Source organism: Lipophrys pholis, assembly GCF_963383615.2.
Source record: "Lipophrys pholis genome assembly, chromosome: 15".
In the NCBI taxonomy this organism is placed as follows: Eukaryota; Metazoa; Chordata; class Actinopteri; order Blenniiformes; family Blenniidae; genus Lipophrys; species Lipophrys pholis.
Genome location: NC_137642.1, coordinates 11819392 through 11842130, shown reverse-complemented (window position 1 = coordinate 11842130; position 22739 = coordinate 11819392). Strand labels below are relative to the sequence as shown.

At 41.8% G+C, this 22739-nt stretch overlaps 2 protein-coding genes and 1 pseudogene across 9 annotated transcripts; 2 read left to right on the top strand and 1 right to left on the bottom strand.

The window, feature by feature from the left end:
* The first annotated feature begins 1791 nt into the window (after positions 1-1791).
* LOC308121262 (peroxiredoxin-like 2A) lies at positions 1792-4817 on the top strand (annotated as a pseudogene). Its single transcript has 6 exons — positions 1792-1908; positions 2195-2364; positions 2674-2765; positions 2859-2999; positions 3110-3274; positions 3364-4817. The product of its transcript is annotated as a peroxiredoxin-like 2A (transcript).
* Positions 4718-10654, top strand: LOC308121260 (peroxiredoxin-like 2A). 7 transcript variants are annotated; one of them, XM_080482419.1, is made up of 8 exons: positions 4757-4817; positions 7013-7070; positions 7121-7239; positions 8219-8404; positions 8726-8817; positions 8933-9073; positions 9348-9512; positions 9604-10421. In XM_080482419.1, the coding sequence occupies exons 2-8, from the start codon at positions 7039-7041 to the stop codon at positions 9697-9699; spliced, it is 831 nt and encodes a 276-aa protein (XP_080338545.1). In that variant the 5' UTR covers positions 4757-4817; positions 7013-7038; the 3' UTR covers positions 9700-10421. The 7 variants fall into 7 exon arrangements, with proteins under 7 accessions (XP_080338547.1, XP_080338546.1, XP_080338545.1 ...); XM_080482418.1 differs by lacking the exon at positions 4757-4817 and adding an exon at positions 6514-6619; XM_080482420.1 differs by lacking the exons at positions 7013-7070; positions 7121-7239 and adding an exon at positions 6514-6619 and having other exon boundaries at positions 4747-4817; positions 9604-10654.
* On the bottom strand, positions 10614-22077 carry sfxn3 (sideroflexin 3). The gene is made up of 11 exons (XM_080482415.1): positions 21990-22077; positions 19717-19885; positions 19350-19520; positions 18270-18368; positions 17074-17149; positions 15637-15722; positions 15366-15493; positions 14885-14934; positions 14732-14781; positions 14497-14544; positions 10614-14388 (listed from the first exon to the last, which is right to left on the bottom strand). Exons 2-11 carry the CDS (start codon positions 19878-19880, stop codon positions 14292-14294), a joined length of 969 nt encoding a protein of 322 aa, XP_080338541.1. The 5' UTR covers positions 19881-19885; positions 21990-22077; the 3' UTR covers positions 10614-14291.
* Positions 22078-22739: the final 662 nt, after the last annotated feature.

Here is a 22739-nt window from a genome sequence, read left to right as displayed (position 1 = left end):
CAAAGCGTGTCACATTGTGGATGAATTGAATTCATCCTCAATACGACAGAAACTCAGCAAAGGGCCAAAGCAGAGGAAGCAGATGGAGTGCAGCAGCTGGGCTCCTGGTGTGACATCCTACCCCACTCCTACTCTCTATTCCAGCCCATTTTGGACCCTCAGCACATTCCTTTACGGAGCTGCCATCAATGAGATATATAGGACTATACCACTCCAGCGCAAAGCTGCTTCTCAAGGAGATCATTTGGATGCATGACAATGGGTTCACTGGGACTTGTTTGGCAAGGACACATCACAGAAAAATGCCATGATAAACACAAAAATAGAAGCAAAAAGAATATGTCTCACATTTCAGATAAACATAGACTGTATGTAATGGCAGAATGTTTGTTTTGTAAGTAGATGTAGAGAATTTCTCTTTTAAAAGAATGAGCTTATTATCAACACAGCTACAGATTAAATGGTTTGACTTTTAATTAAAATAGTAAATATCCTCAGTAGATAACTTGGTATATATTGTACATGTATGAGTAAAGTCACCCACTTATATGATATAATCACAGAAGGACATTCGGATACTACTTAATTGCAGTAAGAGGAGAATGTGTAATTCATTCACTAACGCACCTTCACATCAGACACACCTGAACCTCTACACACTTTTTAAAATCAGTCATCTGGATCAGCCTCCACTGCATGTAGTTGTAAACATGGCCATAAAAACACAGTGTGTTTTCTATACTTTGTAACCATACCATGCAATAAACGTCTCTCAACGGATTGCTTCAGTTTCGAAGATGATCTGTGACATACATTTCTTTCACCCTATGTGTTAACATTGCATTGGATTGCAACTTCAAATGCAGGAAGACATAACATTGACATTTAGACAACAGAGCAGACACAATTTATAACAGTCTAAAACAGAGTGAATATTAGGATTTCTTTTAAAGCTGTGTACGTCAATAGATGGGAAACTGTCTACAGGTTTTGAAAAGTTGGAACATCATAATAAAAATGAGACATGTAAAGTCTCAGATGCTGCATCTTGGCTCATTTTGGATCCATTTTAATTTAAATGTTGGTAAAAGTGAGAAGAAATCAGGCTTCTGAAGAACGACAGCACTCGATTAATTTCAAAGCAATTAAATCAGGTCAAGTAGACCCAGACAAGACGGGCCAGTCGAGTGAACTGATGAAGCCACTTGGATAAGAGATGAAACGTCTTCCAGGACACATGGTCAAGAACAGTTGACCTGATTTAATTGGTTTGAGATGCCTCCTACCTGGAGGAATGAGAATAAGCATTCTACAGTGATCGATTAGCAAACTGCAAGTGACAAAACTAACAAGTGAACAAACTAAAACATCATTGGTGTGTTATTCTCACCAACCTCCTGCAGGAGTCAGCCTCGCACTGAAAGCTGGAGTATGAACTCAGGGCCTCTTCGGAGATTTGTTCTGCTGGCAAACAATTAAATCTCAAAGTTAAACAAAGATTTATTCTGATGTTTAAAACACACCAAATTACATCATAAGCGAACTTTCTTTAAAAAATTTTAAGGTTTGCTTATGTATGATATGATACTTATACATGGATAACTGGGAAACTGAGTGACAATATTTATAGATGTGAATCAGACCTAATAAGTGATGACATAAATCTTCCAGGGCCTCTGTGCTGCTGACGGTTGAATGGCCCACTGTGCACCAGGCTGAACCTGGTACTGAGGATTCAGCTGCATATGAGCCTTGTTTCACTGGAGTCTTTGAGGAATTCCTATCATGTTTGGGTCACATAAGCAAAGCTTTCATTGTGATTGGCTTGATCTGAGTCCATAGGGCTTAAGGGGGCTGTAGGAAAAACATCAGATCCCTTCACACACATTAGCAGCAAAGCACAGTCTGGTGAGTACCAACCTTTCACACTAATTGCTAAGTTTACCATTTTTCCATTAAAAATTAGATTTTTTGTTTTTGTTTTGTTTTGTGGCATGTGAGATTGCACTTTTGCTCTCTGAAAACGAAATGATCATGTTTGGCATTCCTCACATCGAATATGACGATTACTATATATATCAAGGCATTAAAAAGTATATGTATTTCATAATACTTTGAGCTAATTGTAGATTTTGTTCGATTTATATTTAAATGTCGACGGTATATGAAGGTTTGCATCTGCTTTGTCTTCAAGATGACTGTGCAGCCAATTTAGGACCATGGCGACTCTGACCACAGCTCTGAAGGCGGTGGGCCTGTTTGTCGCAGAGCTCATCAGCTCCTTCACAGACTGGTTTCAGACTAAACCAGAATGGGCCAATATAAAAGTTCTGGAGGACACGGAGCTGAAGAGCACTGGGGGCGGTGAGTCCAGAAACTAAAAAAACTTCTGAAAGGGCATTGGTAGAAGAACTCTGATTAGACATAAGAATGAAAACAGAGAGCAATACAGTTATTCTCTGATCGCTCTGATTTTATTCTGATTAAAACAGCTGTAGTCATGCAAAGATGAACCCAAACCGGGTCGGACGAAGTGTTATATGTGTGCAGTTATCAGATCATCTTATTGTAATGCAGCAGCAATTAAAAGTAACACGTCTCTTAAAATGAGAAACAGGAGCTCACCTTTTCTGTAACATTTAGATGCATCTTTGCTTTTGTTGTGACTTTCAGTCCACGAGAAACACAAGGCCAAAACTCTGTGGGAGAAGACCGGTGCAGTGGTGATGGTTGTGCGACGACCCGGATGATTGTTGTGCAGAGAGGTATGAGATGACAGAGATGACATGTTTGCGTGGTATGAAAGCAAGTTTAACTTTCAGTGAGGTGTCTGATTATTTCCTTCTCACTCCCTCTAGGAGGCTGCTGAGCTGTCCTCTCTGAAGTCCCAGCTGCAGGACCTGGAAGTGCCTCTGTTTGCCGTGGTGAAGGAAAACCTCGGCAAGGAGCTGGACTGCTTCAAGAAGCATTTCACTGGGAAAGTCTATGTGGATCAGCAGGTCTGCTTTGTGCGAAATCCTCTCATACACAGAGCTTGGATTTTATTCAATGAAAACGTTCAGGGTTACAAAATATAAGCCAATAAACCGCTTTTCTATTACTCTCTCAGAGAAATTTCTATGGTCCTCTGGAGAGGTGGATGTTGTTCTCAGTGTTCCTGCGCGTTGGATTGTGGAAGAACCTCTGGAGGGCCTACCGCAGGGGCTTCAGGGGAAACCTGAGAGGAGAAGGACTTGTCCTGGGAGGAGTCTTTGTCATTGGGCCTCGAGATCAGGTTGACTGCAGCAGACAATAAAAACATTTAATTGCAAAAGTATGTGGATGTTTTTGTGGATAATGAAAGGTGATGTTATTTCCATGCAGGGTATTCTCCTGGAGCACCGTGAGAAAGAGTTTGGAGACAAAGTGAACATGCTGGCAGTCCTCCGGACAGCGCGCCAGATGAAAGAAGCTGTGACAAGATAGATTTCAGTTGATAAATGACTATTTGTGTGGCGTCATGCATGTTTCAGTCTGCATGTACTGTATATGCTGTAACACAGGAAATATCCACATCCCTTTCATCATGACCAAGCACACATTGATACTACAGACAAAGAATCAGATAAAACTATTGATATATCAAGAATCTGCAGACACACGCTGCATTCTCATTGCTGTTTACTTATTATGTGGAGGCAATTTGTGTGTTTTAATGATGGTTTGTTTCTAAACTCTGCTGAGAGAACAGATCTGATGCTACACGGCACACAAGCCCAACACATGATGAGTCAATGCCATAATGGGGAATGTATTTGTAAAGTAATGATATTGAGCATCTGCTATTTCACCCTGAATAAACCAATACCTCCTGTATTGGATTGTCATGCTCACAATTATTTGCCATATTATTGCTTGTCTGATTCTGATTTCAAATGGCCCAATTGTGTCTCTTTTTCAAATGAAGTGTTATAAAAATGTAAATGTAAATGTGACTACTTGTGGCTAAAGTTTACAGTCACACCGAAAAGCCTTAATATACCGTATACAGTCACAAGGTGTTGGATCAACTTTGGCAGTGTGTAGATTCTGTGTAGCAACTATGCGAAATATATCATAAGAAATCAGGTAGCCATCCTAGTTTTTATCCAACATGATTTTTTGTGGTGATCTGTGTGTGAAACAGCTCAAAAGTACAAGACACATTAATAAGAATATTCGCTGGAAATGATAGAGGAACTTAACATTTTGATTCTGAAGGTTGCATGCAGACATTTACTTTAGACAAAAGGGATGAGAGGGGAAACTGAACTTCAGTTTCATATACACATCAGACCATATATTACCTTATCTAGTATTATCTGACTAGAAGAAGCTTCTGTACCTTTTTATCATTCCTCCAGACGTTGGGACTTTGATTTCCACATGAAATGGGGTGTAATGGCGTTGACATTAAAATGTGAAAGAGGACTGTAGACCACTGAGTTGAGCTCTACATCTGTTTCATTCTCTATTCCTTCAGTCCAACCACTTGTGAACAAGCTGTGATGCAGCATGTTTCACATACTGTAATAAGATATAGAGTTAATAAAATTTAAATATCGTACACGTGTTTGATATATTTAGTGCAGGTGTAATGGAGGCATATATAATATAACATTTCACCTTATGAAAACCCCAACAACATTGATTAAAGAGAAAAGTTCTTCATGATAATTCATGATGAATCTGGCTCGACTACTTTTCCTGCGCTTACATCGGTTGGTCGTCCTGCGCTGGGCTCTGTTGACGGACGTTAAGCGGTGAAGAGGCGACACCGCGGCGCTTCATTGATTCTGGTGAGCAAATGTTTCATGCAAAACTACTTGTTTTTAATATGAGAGTGACTTTTTTTCTAAAAGCTTGCTTGCATTGGAGGGTCTTTTGTTTGTCCCGTCTCCAGACACCTAATGCTTACTGTCATGTGCTATTGTAATAAATGTTACGCACTGGTGTTTCGTATTAATTGATTTCCCTGCTAACTGGTGACCGACTTCCTTTAGTGTCTGCTGTGGTTGCTGCGAGTAACAGCAGGTGTTTAAAGCCCCAGCAGAAATCCGTTGCTGTCCTGGCGAACGCAGTTTTATCGCATTTACAATAACGTTCCGAAATGTCGTACCATTTCTTAATCTTATTTTTGACTTTTGCTATTAGTAGCAACAACGACGGACGAAGGAAGTCGGTCACCAGTTAACAGGGAAACCAATTAATCCGAAGCACCTGTGTGCCACGACACGGTCACGTCAAAACACAGACACACAACGTCTCTTATGTTATCACATTTCACCAAACAAACCCTCAAGAAACTAAACTCCAGATTGAAGTACTTCGTATTCCAACTGAAAGTGCAGTATTTGGAGTCTTTTGTTGTCAGCTATTCGATAACAGTTTGAAGGTCATCATGTTATTGTTTTGCTCTCTGGGCGTTCACTTTTAGCTTTTTGCCATCTCATCGTTCCATAACTCGGTTAAAAGTCACCAGTGGAGGAAGAATTAAAATCCGGCATTTTAAAGGAAATTATTCTTTTAGTCGCATATTGGTAATTGTATATTTAGCAAAGTACTAACTGAAAACAAACCAGCACAGAATAAAAAAAAACAAAAAACTATCACACAACTACACAAAGCAAAGACAAGACATTTAAAACTAGAGTGATGTATGTTGGTTTATATTGATGGCTTTGCTCAGTGAAGTTGTGTTGTGGGTTCCCTTTCATATAAAGTACAACAAGAACAAAAAGTTATTTAAAAAAAAAAAAAAAAATCATCAATTTGATAGAAATTTTATTATCTAAATGTTCAAACTATACAGACTATTCTGAAAGTAAGGGTTGGTATAAGTGCCTAAAAATACTGTCAGTAATGTATTCAACCACGCACACATGGGAAGAAAATGCAAAGTCCACACAGAAAGGCCAGTATTGGAACCCAGACGACCTCGCTGTGAGGCTAGAGCACTACCCACTGCTCCACTGTGCGGCCCTCACACAGGTTCTACAGGTTTAAATAACGTGATGCAAATATATGAACCAACACCTGAATATACATCAACAACAGTATTATCACCACATCATTTTTGTGCCCTGGCCAATATTGTATCCTTGTCAGGCAAATTAGTATAATGTGTTGGCTTCGAGGTGTTTTGTATGAGTAGTGCAAGGAAAAGGAAACATCAGAATGGAATACAGGGATAGTTTGCCTCGGAAGCTCTCTCTAGAATGGTGGATGACGATGAAATGATTTTGAAAAAAATATGGAACTAATAAAAAAAAAAAAAATAATAATAATTTTGGAAGTAAATTACTCTTCAAACTGAAATATAAAAAATCTTTCCTCCACTGAATTCCTTCTGAATCCTCCACGATGCACCATGTTGAACGGCGTAGTCGCCTCCTCTTTTCTGCAATTTGCTGATGCGTTCAAGATGGACAGGGACGTTGGTTTCTATTGGCTGATGCACTCATCTCCTTCTTCTTTTTTTGTCCTCTGACTCAGACAAGTATCTGATCTCAAATGTGTTCGGCTGATTCGCTGTTGAAAAGTGGATGAGCTGAGTCAAAGGAGATAGAGTTTATATTTTACTCCATGGACGCGGTGACAAGTTAGTATACGACTTTATTTTGCTCTTAAAATGTTCATGCAGAGACGAATCTGTCTGTGAGTTATTTATGTGTTTACGCAACAGACCGCAGGCTTTTAAAAAAAAAAAAAAAAGGAAATTCAGTGGTGGCAGGGTAAAATCATTACAATCTTTTATTGCACTTTCATTTTGATATGATACAAACTGCAGTCAGTGGTGTTGGAATCAGATTTCTATGGTGTGCATGAATTATAAAACCTGGCTAACCCGTTTAACACCCGAAAGTTTCCTGCGATGGAATGTTTGTCCTTTGAAATTGGCTGAAACAATTGAAAAGAAAAGAAAGCACGCATGGCACGGTGGCGCGCGTCGGTTGATCCTGCTCAGACCAGACTTGTGCTTTGTGTCTTCCAGCGTAATCTTCTGGGTGTGTGTAGTTGATGCGATGCTGGCTCTGTCCAGACGCTCCACAGCTCTGAGGCAGAGGCTCCCCCACCGCGGCTCTGCCGTCTCCCCGGGGAGCTCTGCCCTGAGCAGCCGCCCCCCAGCCACAGCCAGGCCCCCGTTTCTAACATCCCAGGCTGTTCTGTTTCACCAAAGTGAAGCCAAAGCCAGTCCTGACCTAAACAAGACCACCTCAGGCAAGGACTCTCTGTCACGACCCCAAACCCCAAAGTCTGTTCGAGAAAGCTGCTGTAGTTGTGAATCGTATGTAGTGCTTCTCTGTTCCGTTTGCTCGGCTGACTCCTGGTCTGCACAATAGCATCATTTGATAACTGTGATTTTTATCTTTAAAGGATGTTTTGTTGTCAGGTTGTTGCAAAATATCTGAAATCACATGAATCAGTGCACTTATTGTGTTAAAAATACAAAAGAAAAATGTTTCTATGTGGTTAAAAGGGTCAAACAGAGTCTTGGTTTTTGTGTTAAATAACACACTCCAACACCTTTCTGAGTTTAAAACAGCCAATCCACTGGCTCACTGTGCTCCTGACAGGCTGACTACGTTTACCTCTTTGTTCTTGTTATTTGATTTACACAGATACGCGCGTTTCCTTTTTTATTAGGCTTTCCTATTTTTGGCGCTCTGAAATGTACAAAGACTGCTTGAAGCACGAGTTATAATTACATCATGTAAATATTATTTACATATTATTATCTGCCAGACCAAATTGTTTTATATTCATTTCACTGGGTTGTTCCACATTAAAATTGATATCTGACAAATTTGCTGTGTGCAGAAGTTGTTGCTTAGATATTTCATACCGCCAGTAATGCAGTGAGGAAACTTATTTTAGAATGACTGGAAATGTTTTGGTCTGCTGGAGAAAACTTCCTGTCTTTTCGAAGGCCACACAGCAGCCACAGATGATTGTATCTGAGGTATTTAATCTCCTGAGTTAGGCTCAGATTAGACTTGAGATCCTGGCACGAACCAGCCCAAGTGTTTTCATGCACGGACTGGACATGCCGAGTCTTGTTTGACCTGTAGGCTTTACGACCCTCGAAACTCCAGACATCAGCAAGCGGGATTGTGACTGAAAATACATTTGCTGTGTGTTGCACGTCGATCATTTCTCCCCTTGTGTTCTTGTTTTTTCTCCCCTTGTTGCTCTGCAGTGTTGTCGTCTGCGTCCGGGCCGGAGGGCGAGCTGTTCGGGATGGGAATGTGGTCACTGGGCCTGGGTGCCGTCGGGGCCGCCCTCGCCGGGATCTTCTTGGCCAACACCGATCTCTGTCTTCCTAAAGCCGCCAGCGCCTCGCTGGAGTACCTGGAAGACGCCGACCTGCGCTCCACCACGGACGGTAGGAGGGATCAGCCGCGACTGAGTCAAGAGCCGTGAGCTGGATGTGTGAACGTTATGTCAGCACGGGCCTGTGTGCATGCATTGTGCATGCAGTAAAGGAGATATTGTGCTGCATTTAAAGAAAAGCAGCTTTTAAAAAATCTAGATTAGTCCTCTTTAAGGTGCTGAGGTAAGCAGCAAATTCATCATAAAGTTGTTCCATGTGACCATGACTTAGTTGTTTGTTTGTTTTTTTTACTTTTATAATTAACACTTTATTCATGATTAATTACTAACATATCAAGGTGTTATTAAAAGTCCTGTTTTGCTTTGTGTGCAGAGGAGAAGGTCATCAAGGCCAGGGACTTGTGGGAGAACAGTGGGGCTGTGGTCATGGCTGTACGGCGACCCGGATGATTTCTGTGCAGAGAGGTGATTTTATAAAAACACAAAGAAAGAAAAACAAAAACAAAACACCTTTTAATAGTAGCGGTTGCCAGTTTGAACCCCTTGAGTTTTTCACTTTCTGTGTGGGTGCACTCTGCAGGAGGCCTCTGAGCTGTCCTCTCTGAAGCTCCAGCTCCAGGAGCTCGGGGTCCCTCTGGTCGCTGTGGTGAAAGAGAACGTCGGCACAGAGATCCAGGACTTCAGGCCGCACTTTGCTGGGGACATTTTCATAGATGAAAAGGTGGCACTTTTGTTTTTTTTAAAGATCTGCACCTCAGCATGACACACTGACAGATATTATTTATATTACTAAGTAGAATAAAGCTGTAGCGATTAAAATGACTTCACCAGCAGTGATTGACTCTAAACTCCGTCTGCCTCACACCAAATTGTGCATTTAGTTTGGATGTGGGACTTCCTGTATTCCCAAAGCACGTTATTCATTGCATAAATTCTTACGGTCGATGCTGTGTACTCATGATGAGCCTGACTAAGACTAAACGGTGCGGTTGCAGAAACATTTCTACGGCCCGCTGCAGAGGAAGATGGGCGGTCTGGGCTTCATTCGTCTGGGCGTGTGGCAGAACTTCATGCGGGCCTGGAGGTCCGGTTACCAGGGCAACATGAACGGAGAGGGCTTCATCTTGGGGGGAGTGTTTGTCATCGGAGCTGGAGACCAGGTAGTGCGGACAGATGTGGCCCGGGGGTGCTTTGGAGAAGCTCGTCTGGATAGTAACCGTGTCGTCCGTTTTTTTTTGTTTTTTTCCCCAGGGGATTCTGCTGGAGCACCGAGAGAAGGAGTTTGGCAACAAGGTGGAGACGGCAGATGTTCTGGCGGCGGTGCAAAAAATCGTACCAGTGAAATAAGTTTTGTAGCGTTAGACAAAAAGCAGGTGCACTCTTAGATCGAAACTAGAATCATTTATTTACTATTTAACACTTTAAATTGCAGTGAAAAGTCTGTGCACCACTAGAAAAAGCGTACACAACGCAGACATTTGAGTCTGTCTGGGTTTGAGTTTACAATAATACCTCCAACTCTTGCACATCAATCTGCTTTCAGCTATAACAATGGAGCCGCAGCTGATCTCGTCGCTGCATTTGTCAAGTTTTACCTCTGCAGAAACGTACAAGATCCATTTATTTACACGGGTTTGGAAAAGCTAGGGACTTAATTAAGTCAGTATTTTTCAGTCAGGGAGTTTTAATTATTACATCCAAGCTCATTAGAAATGTTTTCATCTTTTCATCTGTTATTTAGTGTCACATTGTCAATAGCGTCCATGTAGGAATGCTTGTTTTACTTGTTGTCAGGCTGCTGGATGCGCTTCCTTACCCGACGGACAGCTTCGTGTGGTTTGTGTGTGCGTGTGTGATAATGACAACTTGACTCTAAACTCGGTGCTGAGAGGAGCAGGTTTGATGCCCAAACACACACACACACACACACACACACACACTGCTACTGTCATGTTGAGGGACAGCTTGTGGTGCCTGAAGCAGGTGTTGCTTGTTTGTGTGTGTGCGAGATAAAAATGTGCACAACTAGCTGCAGATAAATTAAAAAAAAGATGCCGTCTATACTTTTCAACTGCGCTGTGTCTTTATTCTTAAGGGGAAAAACCAAATGAAGAGTTACTGTCTAGTTTCCTTTAACATCCATTACCAGACTCAATACAAACTGATATTCAGGCAATAAAAACTACGTCTCGGCTGAAGTTGGAACAACTCAGTACATGTTTAATACAAATGTAAGACACAAACATTCGTGTATTTTTGTTACCCATTTTTATTCTATTGCTCTGAGTAAAATACGTTTCACATACAAGAAATATTTCTTTCAAAACGATACAAAACAGAGGAGAAAACACGGCGCCTCACTACTGGCAGGCCTACGCACGGTGAAGGTGTATTGCATATGAAACAACCAACACATTCCTGGAGTGTAACAGTAACGAGGATTGTCTTTACATTTGTGCCTTCAGTATGCAAACCTGTGTGTTTTGTTCATGACGTGCACAGCGCCGGGGTGTGAATCCCAAGATTCCGTTCCTCAGCGGCTGTGCCAGACTTTTATCTTCACTATGACGGCAGAAATAGGATGTTGAGCCTCGAATGTGTGTCGGGGTTCAACCCGACGCGTCGGACTCTTATTACTTTGCATTCATGACGATGCCTTCAGACATTCCTGCAAACTCGACGAGTTAAAGATGAGCATGTCTAGAAAACAACAATACTACCATTGCACGAGAGGAAAAGAAATCTGGCATAAGAAAGGTCCGAATGATAAAGCTCAAACATAAAAGCGACACGTCTTCCTTCTGTTTCATACCTTTGGCGAGATCTGCGGGTGTGAAGTCGTGAGCCGCATCGAAGTTTACAAATGTGTTTCAACTTCAAAGCCTTCAGTTTTGTTCTTGACATTTTATTCTGTGTTGTAACATCAGAAGGAGAAAAAAAAAAAGCACACACTCACACAAAAAGCTTATTATAAAGCTGCTTGGTTATGAGCAACAGAAGGTGCCGAACCGTCAACGAGTAACATAATGTGCAGCAGCGTCCAGCATCATCCAGCACGACAAAACAATCACAATCTTCAATATATACTTTTAAAAAGCTCCATTTAGGCAGTGACACAAATCCAGCTAACGTCTACAGCAGCGCAGCAGAGGTTAAATAGTGCAGTTTCACCCTCAGCAGGAACCCCCCCCCCATGAACACGACACAACATCGACCACCAGCACACGATCACCGCGAGCTCTTCAAAAATAAACCGCTGACACTGAGACACTGTCCGGCAGTGCGTTTGACTAGGAGTCGACGTGCGAATCAAACACTCGGAGACATAGAGACTTTCAGAGGAGCTTCTCTTGGCTTCCATCACTAGTACTAAAGATTACTAGTAACGAAAGGTGAGTAAACGAACAGCTTCCATCTAAAACAAGACGTGGAACAATGTGACACAAACACATGGGCGCTTCAATGAATTTCAGGTGACGACATACTTTCTAAAGTGACGTTTTATTAAATGGGCTAAACTTTAGGATCACAAACGATCACAATCACTGTGTTCGTCTGTGCGGGAGTCCATCCTAACGCAAGCAGCTACAGTCCCTTAGAAGAAGAATATAAATGAAGTGAAGAAACTGTAAACGCAGCAGGTAAAATGCAGCTATAGAAAAGATATTTAAAGCTCATCCAACATTAAGTGCATGTTAAAACAAGGGTGTTGCCAGGAGATTTCCCCCGACGTTCATTCCACTGGAGCCATTTACATAGTTTCTCCTGTAATAAAGTGGTACCGGAGATGGATGGGAGCTCAGATGTTTCTTTTCCGGCAGACAATGATTTATCATGTGTATGATACGCGTACAAATGGACTGCGTGACGGGTGTGTGATCATATTGTACACAATCTTACTGTGGAGTATAAACTAACGCACACAAAACATCACTTCACACAAACACCAAATTATTCTTTTAAACTCTTGACTTCTCTGATCTGAGGATTATTGAGCCCTAAAAGCAAACGGAGCCTTTACTCATCTGCAATTCATTTCCCTCCCGTAACACGAGCAGCTGGAAATATTGTCCAGAGCACGTGCGGGGCCACAAATACAGTCACAGAGGTGCGGGTTAACAACTCTTAAACTCCCTCATGCATATGTGCTCAATAATATACATCATATATACTGTTTTTGTTTTCATTTCTGATAAATATATCCAAGAAAAATATACTTATTTTTATACACAGGGATAAATTCAACAAGTCCACCATCACAATCTAACTACACAGGACAGAGGTGTTTGAGAGCCAACAAGGTGGGAGAGGTCGAGTCCCCGCCGTCAGTCCAACTGTCCACGGCAAAGCAAGGACAAACATTGAGCACACAATGTCCCACACGCAACACTGACTGCATTCTTTCGGTACAAGAGGATGTGAGCCGCTAAAGCACGGCTTTGTGTGAGTGAAACCCTGTTCTTACCGCGCTTCAATCAAACTGAGAATAACTTCCAGACACCGCAGCTCATGAAAGGCCCAACAATGACGTTTCACTCGGAGCTACAGAAGTCTGGACGTGACAACAGGACAAGTTCTTTCCTCCCGATAAGCACAATCTCCTGAAACAACCGAATCAGTTGGTACCAAGCTGCCACAGTACGTACATTCACCTTGATAAAACCCACGCCTATCGGGGTTCTCTGGTGTACTCAAGGCTCCGCAGTATGATGTCAATATAGTTTATGACCACAAAACGTGAGCACCTAAAATACCTGCTCTAACAATACAAAGGGGCTTAAGTACACTTACAGGAGAGTCGAGGAAAGAAAGAAGCTGCAGCAGGTAACAAAAGCCAGGGTACGACAAAACCCAAAACCGAGTGTTTCGAGCTATTTAATGTACTTCTCTTTCTCTAGTGATAAATGAATAAATTTAACTTACGGTAGTCAACGTGTTAGTTTAAGAAAACGAAACAACTGCAACAGCAAAGCAACGACAGGAAAAAGCAGGTCCACAAGGCCAAAAAAAGAAAGAGGAAAAAAAAAAAAGCTTTGTTACATTCAGAAGCGGTCACATAGACGACTTAGTAGCCTCAGCATTTATCCGAACATGAACGCTGAATGTAACATGAAAACAGTAACTTCATGACTGCCGTCCAATACGCAGCTTTGACCGGAGGAAGACAGGAAACACGGCACGAAACGATTAAAAAAACAAACAAAAAAAAAAAAACCTAAATAAAATCTGTTTTTTCTCGAAAGGAGTGCCTCTTGTGTACAGAGAAGTTTATCAGTGTTATTTCATTAGAGGGAATTTTCTTTTTCAAATTATCACCGTCTCCCGCTGTGAGCGATGCCGCAGCTTCTTGTAGTCAATTAAAAAAAAAGCCAACAACCAGTATGCATAAGTCTCCCAGAAACAAGAGAAATTGCATTAATACATTTTGTTGTGCCTTCCCATGTGTACGCAAAGAAAAAAAATAGAAAAGAAGTCTGAGTATATTCACCCATTAGGCACACTGGTTCAATCTTCTGTGATTCAGTAGAATAACTCGACCATGTTGAAAAATACAGTCACTGGTTTTCGGGCCACTGAAAATCTTAAACCACTTTTTATTTTTGCTTTTTAAGGTTAAATGCATCCATTGTGTTTACTAACTGGGAAGAGGCGATGCTTTTGCTAAAGCAATCGAGTAAAATAGTGTTTATATCAACAAAACAGGATCGCTTTATAACTAGTACTTATGTTCTCTTGTGAAAACACCACGAGGTGTGCACAGTCACTTTTCCAATCAAAATAAACAACTCAGATGTTCTCAATCAGAATTACACACTTAAAAACAAAAATAAGTAACTGAATGTTGTCAGAGCTGCTGTACTGCATCACGTTAGATTGTACCAGTGGACCTAACAAAGGGTCAGTATGTCTTGTGCATATGTGGGATGTGCAGGCGGCTCCTACAGGCCCTTGTTGAAGTACACCACGGTTGTGCTGGGGCTGCTCTGTCGTATCCTCTCCTGCAGATCGGCCTCCAGCCCGCTCACACTCATAGAGCTGCAAAGAAGTGGCAGGTTGTGACTGAACGGCTCACTCATCCCACAATAGAAAACACTTCCTGGATTATTATGCAAGGGTCAAAAATGCTGCGGCTGCTGCCGGTACCTTTTCTGAGGGAAGAGGGCGCAACACAGAGGCGTGGCGAACACCAGGCTGCAATAGAAGAGAGACAGAGATGATCGCTGGGACCTTCTGAGTGCAGATTGATTGAGAAATACTAAACAGTAACATGTGTGTGTGTGTGTGTGTGTGTGTGTGTGTGTGTGTGTGTGTGTGTGTGTGTGTGTGTGTGTGTGTGTGTGTGTGTGTGTGTGTGTGTGTGTGTGTGTGTGTCACTTACCACAGACCGACCAGCCCCACCTGGACCGGAGCGTTGAGTATCGGGAATCGCTACGGACCAACAGACAGACGTCAGAGGAAGCACCCAAACAGGGAAGCTGACATGTTTGTCCACACAGACGTATGTAGTAAGTCTACGCTGCAGTGTGCTCACCTTCATGAAAGCTCTCTTCTCCAGGGCATTCATTATAACAGGCGGGATAGCTAGAAAGGAAAGCACACACATATATAAATAGGGTGGATAAGATCTTCTGCTTTGTGGCCAAAATAAAAGATGAAAGTAATTTTTTTTTACAGTTTGAACTTCAAATCTATTTCAAATTTTATCTCATGTCCTCCAGGTTAAACATCCGGCTGAATCAGTGAACACAACTCAAAACATTTTGCTGCAGGCCTGTGATCATCAGACTGATTCAAGTATGGATTGTAGATTGAACTGTAGCGTTATGTCGGATTTACATCGTTTTGAGATGCGCCTGCATGATATATATATATGTTGCTGTAGCAGGAGAATTCACAGATGAAAGCAGACAAAGCGCCACACAACCTTACTGAAACGCTACGAGAAGCTCTAAATGACTTTCCCCACACTGTTCCCGTCCCATAAATAATTATCGAATGAAGATAAACGTTACCCATTGCAGGCACGGCCATGCCGATCCTGGACACCACCACCTGCATGATGGCCTGCTGGGCAGCATTGACAGACTCTCCTAACCGGTTGTCGTTCTCATCAGAAATTGGAATACCGTACTTCAACTCCCTAGAAGACGGAACAACAGACTTGCAAAAAGCTCTAGACTTACTTACTTAAGCAGTAATGAGCTGTAGCAGCTGTCACAATTCATATAAAAGCGCCCGAGGGAGCAAAGCGGAGGTCGCCGGTCGATATCTCGGTGGCCTCACCTCTGTCTCATGAAGGGAATGTTGATACAGTTCGCAGCAGCAACAGCAGCAAAGGGAACAAACCGGCTGATGATTGGAGGGAGACGCTGCAGAGACGGGACACGTTCAGTTGACCAGTGGCACTACTTAAAGGGGACATATCATGCTAAATCCACTTTTTTAGCCCTTAAATGCATTTTGTTGTATATTTAGAGTGTTTAGAAGTACAGAAAAGTTCAAAGTAGTCTCTTCAGGTGCTCCGTTGATATCTTTATATTCTGTTTTGGTCATATTTTGCGATCGGTTTCGATTTTTCTATTCTCTATTACGTTTTTTGAACAATGACGTCACAGTATTCTCAGCGGAACTGCCAAATTAGGACATCGACATTTCGAGCAATCCGCCATTTTTGTTTCTCGCTGCGATTTTGTAGTCCAACCGAAGGTACGAGAGGATAAGTGGAAATGTTCGGTTGTTGGATGTAGTAACCCACAAGCTTCGTTACACCGTCTCCCAGCATCAGAACCTTTTCGAAGTGCCTGGTTGAGTTTTATTTTTCACAGAAATGTACCCACATCTGTGGGTAAGGTCATTTTTGTGTGCGCGAATCACTTTAAGGACGACTGCTTCAGCAACCTCCGCCAGTATAAAGAAGGATTTGCCGAAAGACTTCGTCTGATTGAGCGGTCAGTTCCTTCTATCTATGGAGACGACGAACAGAGCACTTCGGTAAGCTGTATATAACGCTAAAAAGTGTGATGATAAGACGTCCCTGTCATTGTTTTGTTAGCATTAGCAGTTGCACCGTCTTCATATGTTAGCGCTGTGTGCTCGTTTTAGATTATAATGTAACTTCTGTGTTAAATAGTCGTTGTAATACAGGCAGTATTGTAGTAGTGGGCATGGATGGAGAAGTTAGTGTAAATATAGAAACACACCATTGCGTTACATCCATATGAAGACGTTGTTCTGTAGGTGCATCATCGTCATTTTCATCTCGCTCCGCCGGGTCCGACTCTGGCTCCAACATGTATGGCTGGATGGACAAATCTTCCGTTGTTGACATTTTGTAAATAATGTGTGAATATAAAGTTTCTGCGCCGCTAGATAATTGTATCTGTTCTATCAAACTACAAAGATGGCCGAACAGGGTGACGTTGAACCGAGTGTCACCTCTGCAACCTGGAGAGGAGGCGGGGTATGAAGTGTCTCATTTGCATTTGAAGAGACCGCCCCAAAACGAGTTGCTCTCAGAAGCACATCAGAAAAGGGGTTGAAAAGGGGCCTGTGGAGCTATAATAATGAGGAATTCAGACCCAAGCATTGCAGTTTCGCGTTGTATAGACCACAACTGTATGATTTATATGTAAAAAGGAAGGATTTAAAAGCATGATATGTCTCCTTTAAGTCAGTGAATCTGCTGATGGTTATGTCAGGTGTGTGATCCACAGGTATTACCTGAGCGAGAGCCTTGAGTCCCAGGGCAGTGACCACAGCTCCTGTCGTGGCACTGACGTAGGCGGCACCGAGCTGGCTGCAGGGGAGGCAGAGGAGACGGATTAATGAAGTACCCACTTCCCCTTTCAGTGTTTTTTCACACGTTAGAAGCTTTACAACATCTCTATACTTAGGGCTCGTTAACACCAGGCATTAACATGCATTTCAACTGGACTGCTTTATTCATTTTATTTTACTTAAAAAAAAAAAGAGAGAGCGAGAGAGAAGGATCACTTCTAATGTATTTCAACATTAAAGTGTTGTATTTGCTAAGTAGTTCCAAAGAAAGAAAATTAAAATAACATGCATTTCAGGTGATCATATCATAAGTGGCGAGCCCTCAGGCAGATTGTTTACGCTTGTCCTTATCATGCGTTTCAGGCCAACCACTTGTGTTCCGATTGTATGACTCCCTCTACGTCCCTTCTGCTAGAATTCTATCTGATAAACTAATGGCCAACATGTCAATGTTCAGATGCACCAAACCCTAAAATACATGCTTGATCTCAAGATAAATCAGTTTAATATATATTATTAATTACAATATTGTGTTTACTATTTAACCTAAATGCAGGCAAAATGCATTTGTGCAGAATGGGGAAGTTCAGCTGCAAACTGGCCTTTTCTGTAAAAACAAAACAATCATAGTGGAGCAGGTACATTGTTGCACCGAGACTTTAACGGCAATAATAAAAACGGCAATCTCCAAAGTCTGACTGCAGAGACCAACAGGAGCAGACTCATAGATAAATGAGTGTGTGTGTGTGTGTGTGTGTGTGTTACGATGTCCATAGTTGCCAACACTAAAATAGAAGCGAGTCAAGCTTTTGTTTTGATCAGGCTCAACGTCAATATTCAAGTCATGTGTCTCCTATGTATTTATATATAGTTGATTTGTGCAAACGTGGAATATCAATGGTTTTCCTCATAAAGGTTCCCCTAAAAGCTTGGCAAAGGTGTATCATTATGGCATCAACTGTAAGTACATAGTCACAAGCACATAGTGACGGTTTTCAAAGGTGACGGTCACGTGAGGCCGAATATGCTGAACGGTGGAGTGAAATACCACCGTGAAGAAGAGAACAGCAGGTTCCATTCACCGCCACTGACTTAAAACAAGGGCAAGAAGAATCTACAGAGTGAGAAGTTCTTCCTACTTCACAGTCATGGGTGCGTCTCCACTGCGATTGGTATAGTTGACCACAGCGTTGAACGACTGGTTCACCCACTGCCAGAACACCACGGCCGGGGTCGTCCTGGAAACAACAACAACAACAACCACATGTTTGAGGAAGTAAGATATGACCCAGTGTTTGTAAGGCAGAGCTGGACGGCAACGTAAACACTGTCATGTTAAGGTGTGACAAGGACCTCATGCAGTTTCAGTCTGCAAATTAAATATCGATACGTGCACACGCCTCTCATCTTTATTCACACTGTAGGACTAAACTCAGCATGTGAAGACCCAAGTTCACTTATTTAAGTCAAAGGTCACCAACTGCCTCGGAGAAGTTAACACTCTTCATGGGACAGAACTACGAGGACTGATTGAATTTAACGCAACACAAACAAACAAACTTATATCTGTTTTTTGAGGTCTTCACATTTAAAATAGAAATTATTGCTAAATTTCCCTATGAAACGCTACATAATGTAGATTTTATCAGTAAACCGTTGGTGCCCTCTAGCGGCAGCCCAACAGAATAACATAACGGCTGATAATCTGCCAAAGTGATGGAAATAAATTACAGGGGCTCAATGCATCGTGCATGGTATGAATAAAAATGTTCAAAGATAAAGAACTAAAACGATGAAAATAGTGTTTTTGAACCTCTTTTTGTGGGGAGAACAAATTCAAATGTTGGTTTATTTTTCATTTCAGATCGTATATTATATATTACAACTTTTTGAGTGCATGAGCCTGGTGACACTAAAGAGTTCACATCTATCAAAATAATTAAAAATATTGATGAAAGCACTTTTTGCAGTTTCAGGTCAGAGCAGAGTGAGTTTCCAGTATTAAGCAGTGGGAGTGACATTTTTTTTTATTCTTTAAGAGGATTTTCCCTCAGTCCAGGGATTAAAATATCTATTTTTATGCATTGCCGTGTTACGGTCGCCTACAGTTACGTCATAAATAACAATTTTGGCCATCACATTGTTTATTGCATGTTCACACATCTTTCTGGAGAAGTGAGTAGACGGTGGTGGGTGGAGGCCCGGAGCCAGAGCTGTACCTGTAGAAGGTGAGCATGCAGCCCGTGATGGTCATGTTCATGGGCACCTGAGCAGACATCCGACCGATCACGAACATCTTCTCCCCGGTGTCGGGGTGGAAGGCAGAGTCGTAGATGTATTTGGCTCTCCAGAGTTGGTCCTCCGTCAGGCCGGGCCTCACGATCCCTGCTCTGAAATAAAGAAACAGACCGGTTGTGGTCACCCAGACCCCACATACTGCATAATGTACATAAACGTTGATAAATTGATCTAAAAAAGATGTTGCTACTTTATCTTACACTGCAGTACTAGTAAAGATTGTGTACAAACACATCTATGCAGATTCATTCTCCCAGATCACTTCATCCAGGTCTCCTGATGGTGTACCTGTAACTCTCCACAGTCACTTTGGCCTCTGCCAGAGTGTCCGAGGACAGCAGAACGTTCCTGGGATCTGTGACTGTGAAGAAGTGCTGGGCGCGCCCCATGAATGTGCCTTGGTCCCATCTCGGCTCCTTGATGTTTATATCCCGGGACAGCTCTCCAGACATCCTGCCTTTAATAGACCAGAGACAGTGATTAGTCCTCATGTTGATCAGACACAGTGTTGGTGAAAATCTTCTAATTAAATGCTGCCGGCTTACGAATGCATGGATGGACATCGTAACCTCCTAAATCCTGAAATAACTTTATCTTTTTGTCACGCAAACATCAAATATAATGGAATTGCTGGATTGCTCGAATTTTGTCACACCATTGCTCGTAAATACAGACGACTGGAACATAAGTTAATACTGGATTACACGTTGTTATGTGTAATACTGATATTTTGAATTCTGGCTTTTAAATTCTGAATACTTTAAAAGTATAACATTAAAGTCAATATATATGTGTTAGTTGAGTTGAAACAAACCAATTTCAGCTGGTAATCAGATTTTAGGGGACTGCTTAATGACATATGGCCAATTAAATTAATCATTAAACATTTTCTGATTGTGATGTAACAGAGTGCTTTTTCAAAAGCTGTACAAAGCTCACTGATTATCTACTATTAGATGTTTAATGTAACCTCATATGAAAAATTAATAAAACAAGCATTAATTATTTTTTATATTCTAACTTTGTAACCATTTTATTATTTAGTTTTCACACTCGGTATTGTTTGCTTTGGTGCCCTGCAAAGTAGTAACAGTAAATACATACACTACACACCCTAGTATGTTAGAACAGCCACAATGGAAACTTTTTTTTTCAGTAGTATGGTGAACGTCATTGCATGGCCATCCAGACACACGAGCTAGCTTTTTTTTTTTTTACCTTTAGGATAATCACAATCCTTTCAGAAAGTTTTAGGTTGTTAACTTGTTTGTACAGCCACGTGTTCGCTACCGATTACAAACTTATAGTATTGCTCAACAACGTTTCTTCTCAATAATCCTTCAGGCTCAAAGAGGTGGGTGGTTGATATTTTCACTGATAGGTGTGAGTAATACTGTGCAGTCTGTAATTTGGTATTGTTCTTTTTTTTACTGCCTTAATCATCAAGGATTTATGAACTTGGCATGAGTCCAGTATCGCCGCCTCAGGCCAGAATAAAATGTACTGTGATGTTTTACATTCCATAAAGGTTCACTATAGTAATGGACAAGCCCACATGATTGTTTTCATGAATGATTGAACTAAAGCTTCAAGCAAAACAAGGTCATTGGTGATTGCATTGAATAATATAACTATATATGACATTGATCAGACCATGGCAGCAGCTAATAAAATGACTAATGATAATGAGACGATCTGACATCAGCCAACACACACTGTTATGATCACTTATTAATACATAATAATAATTATAATAATAATAATACATACTATAACCTTTTATCGTATAATGTCTTTATCTTTATACAGACAAACAGGTGACGCCTATTTATTTATTCATTTGCTGATCTGTGTTTTTTTTTTAACGTCACAGTTCAGGTACAGTTTAGACCACAATTAGCCCATAAATGCATAAAACACCGGCGGTGCACGGACCTTCGTTTTGCTCTTATCTTAACAAGCTGCAAACACCGGCGACATAAATCTGCACCGTGCTGATACATTGACCGACTGATAGCGAGCAGCCAAGGACAAACAAGCCACACACACACACACACACACACACACGATAACCCTACACTCTAAGTGTGCCAGCTCGCAGCACAGGCTCAGGGACGGTGGAATTATCTGATCAAACAAACAGCGGGGCACAGGGACACACGCGCCCCGCACAGGGTGACAGATGGAGCGGGGAGTCACGACAAGCCGCGCCGGCTCCTGACAACAAGACACCGGCTAACACCAGTAGCATGCTAGCAAGGAGCAGCATCGTTTCCCACATTCCAGAACACTGATTAAAGTTGCAAAAGACTGTCCGACCGCGTGTGATCCAGTCAGAATCCAATGCGCTCCACAAACAAAACACCAAACAGCTGCTTTATAATCCGCGACACCGATAACTTTACAAACTAACGCGGGCGAGCCAGGTACTATCTAGCCGCTATGCTAGCACTTTCAGTTCACGCTGCCAAGGCTCGAAACGAGAAGGCGCTGAAGTTCGCTTTGTTAGATTTGGCCTCAACGCGGTTAAATGAGTAAAGTCGAACTGCTCAAACACGTACCTGCTATGTTTTCTTTATTTATTGGTAAATGTATGACCTCTGAATATCACAGCACCACTGGGTGGACCTGTGCTACATTCATGGGCTCAAAGAATTGTCGTAAAATAGAGTGTCAGTGGGAGGGAAAAAAATCATGGAAAATCACTCCCTCTGTACTTCAATACTTCTGAGTTTGTGCACACACCACCTTGGTTATGTTTAAGATAGATGACTTGAGAGTTGACCAGAAGAAACGTATTAGCAATTTTTACAAGGAGAGTATGCCACAGAAAAAGATAGGAAAAGATGACTATCACTTTCACTTTAATTTGACTGAAGGGTGCCAGAAAAAGGTGCAAAATCAATTAGGATGGCCACAGCCGCAGGAAGTTCCTGAAGAGATATCTGCTCTTAAAGTGATAATATTTAAATGTTCGTTTCGTGTACTTTTAAAAAAGAAAAACACAAACGATACTTTTCTGTGATAGTCAGACGTCGGAGTTTTTTAAGAGTCCATGAAGGCATCACTACAGGGCGGTGTGAGTCACGGAAGATGTGAGTCGTCGGAGAGCTCAAGGCGTGGGAGGAGAGCAGCACGTGATTGGTCCAAACGTCAACTGACTGCCAAACCTGCGGTCGGTGGGCCAAACCGGGCCGCAAGGGGTTCAAATCCGACCCGAGATCCCATTGAAAAGTGTAAAGGAGATATAACCTATTAAAACAAAGGATGACCTGGTCTTTTTCCTTCTTTAAAAAAAAAAAGTGTATATA

Excerpts from the sequence above, each read along its gene's own strand:
- sfxn3 (XM_080482415.1), bottom strand. The coding sequence starts at position 19,880 with ATGTCTGGAGAGCTGTCCCGGGATATAAACATCAAGGAGCCGAGATGG. Across the intron at positions 18,369-19,349 it reads TGCATGCTCACCTTCTACAG|GACGACCCCGGCCGTGGTGT; the intron begins GTACAGCTCTGG and ends TGTTGTTTCCAG. Across the intron at positions 15,723-17,073 it reads GACTCAAGGCTCTCGCTCAG|CGTCTCCCTCCAATCATCAG; the intron begins GTAATACCTGTG and ends CCGTCTCTGCAG.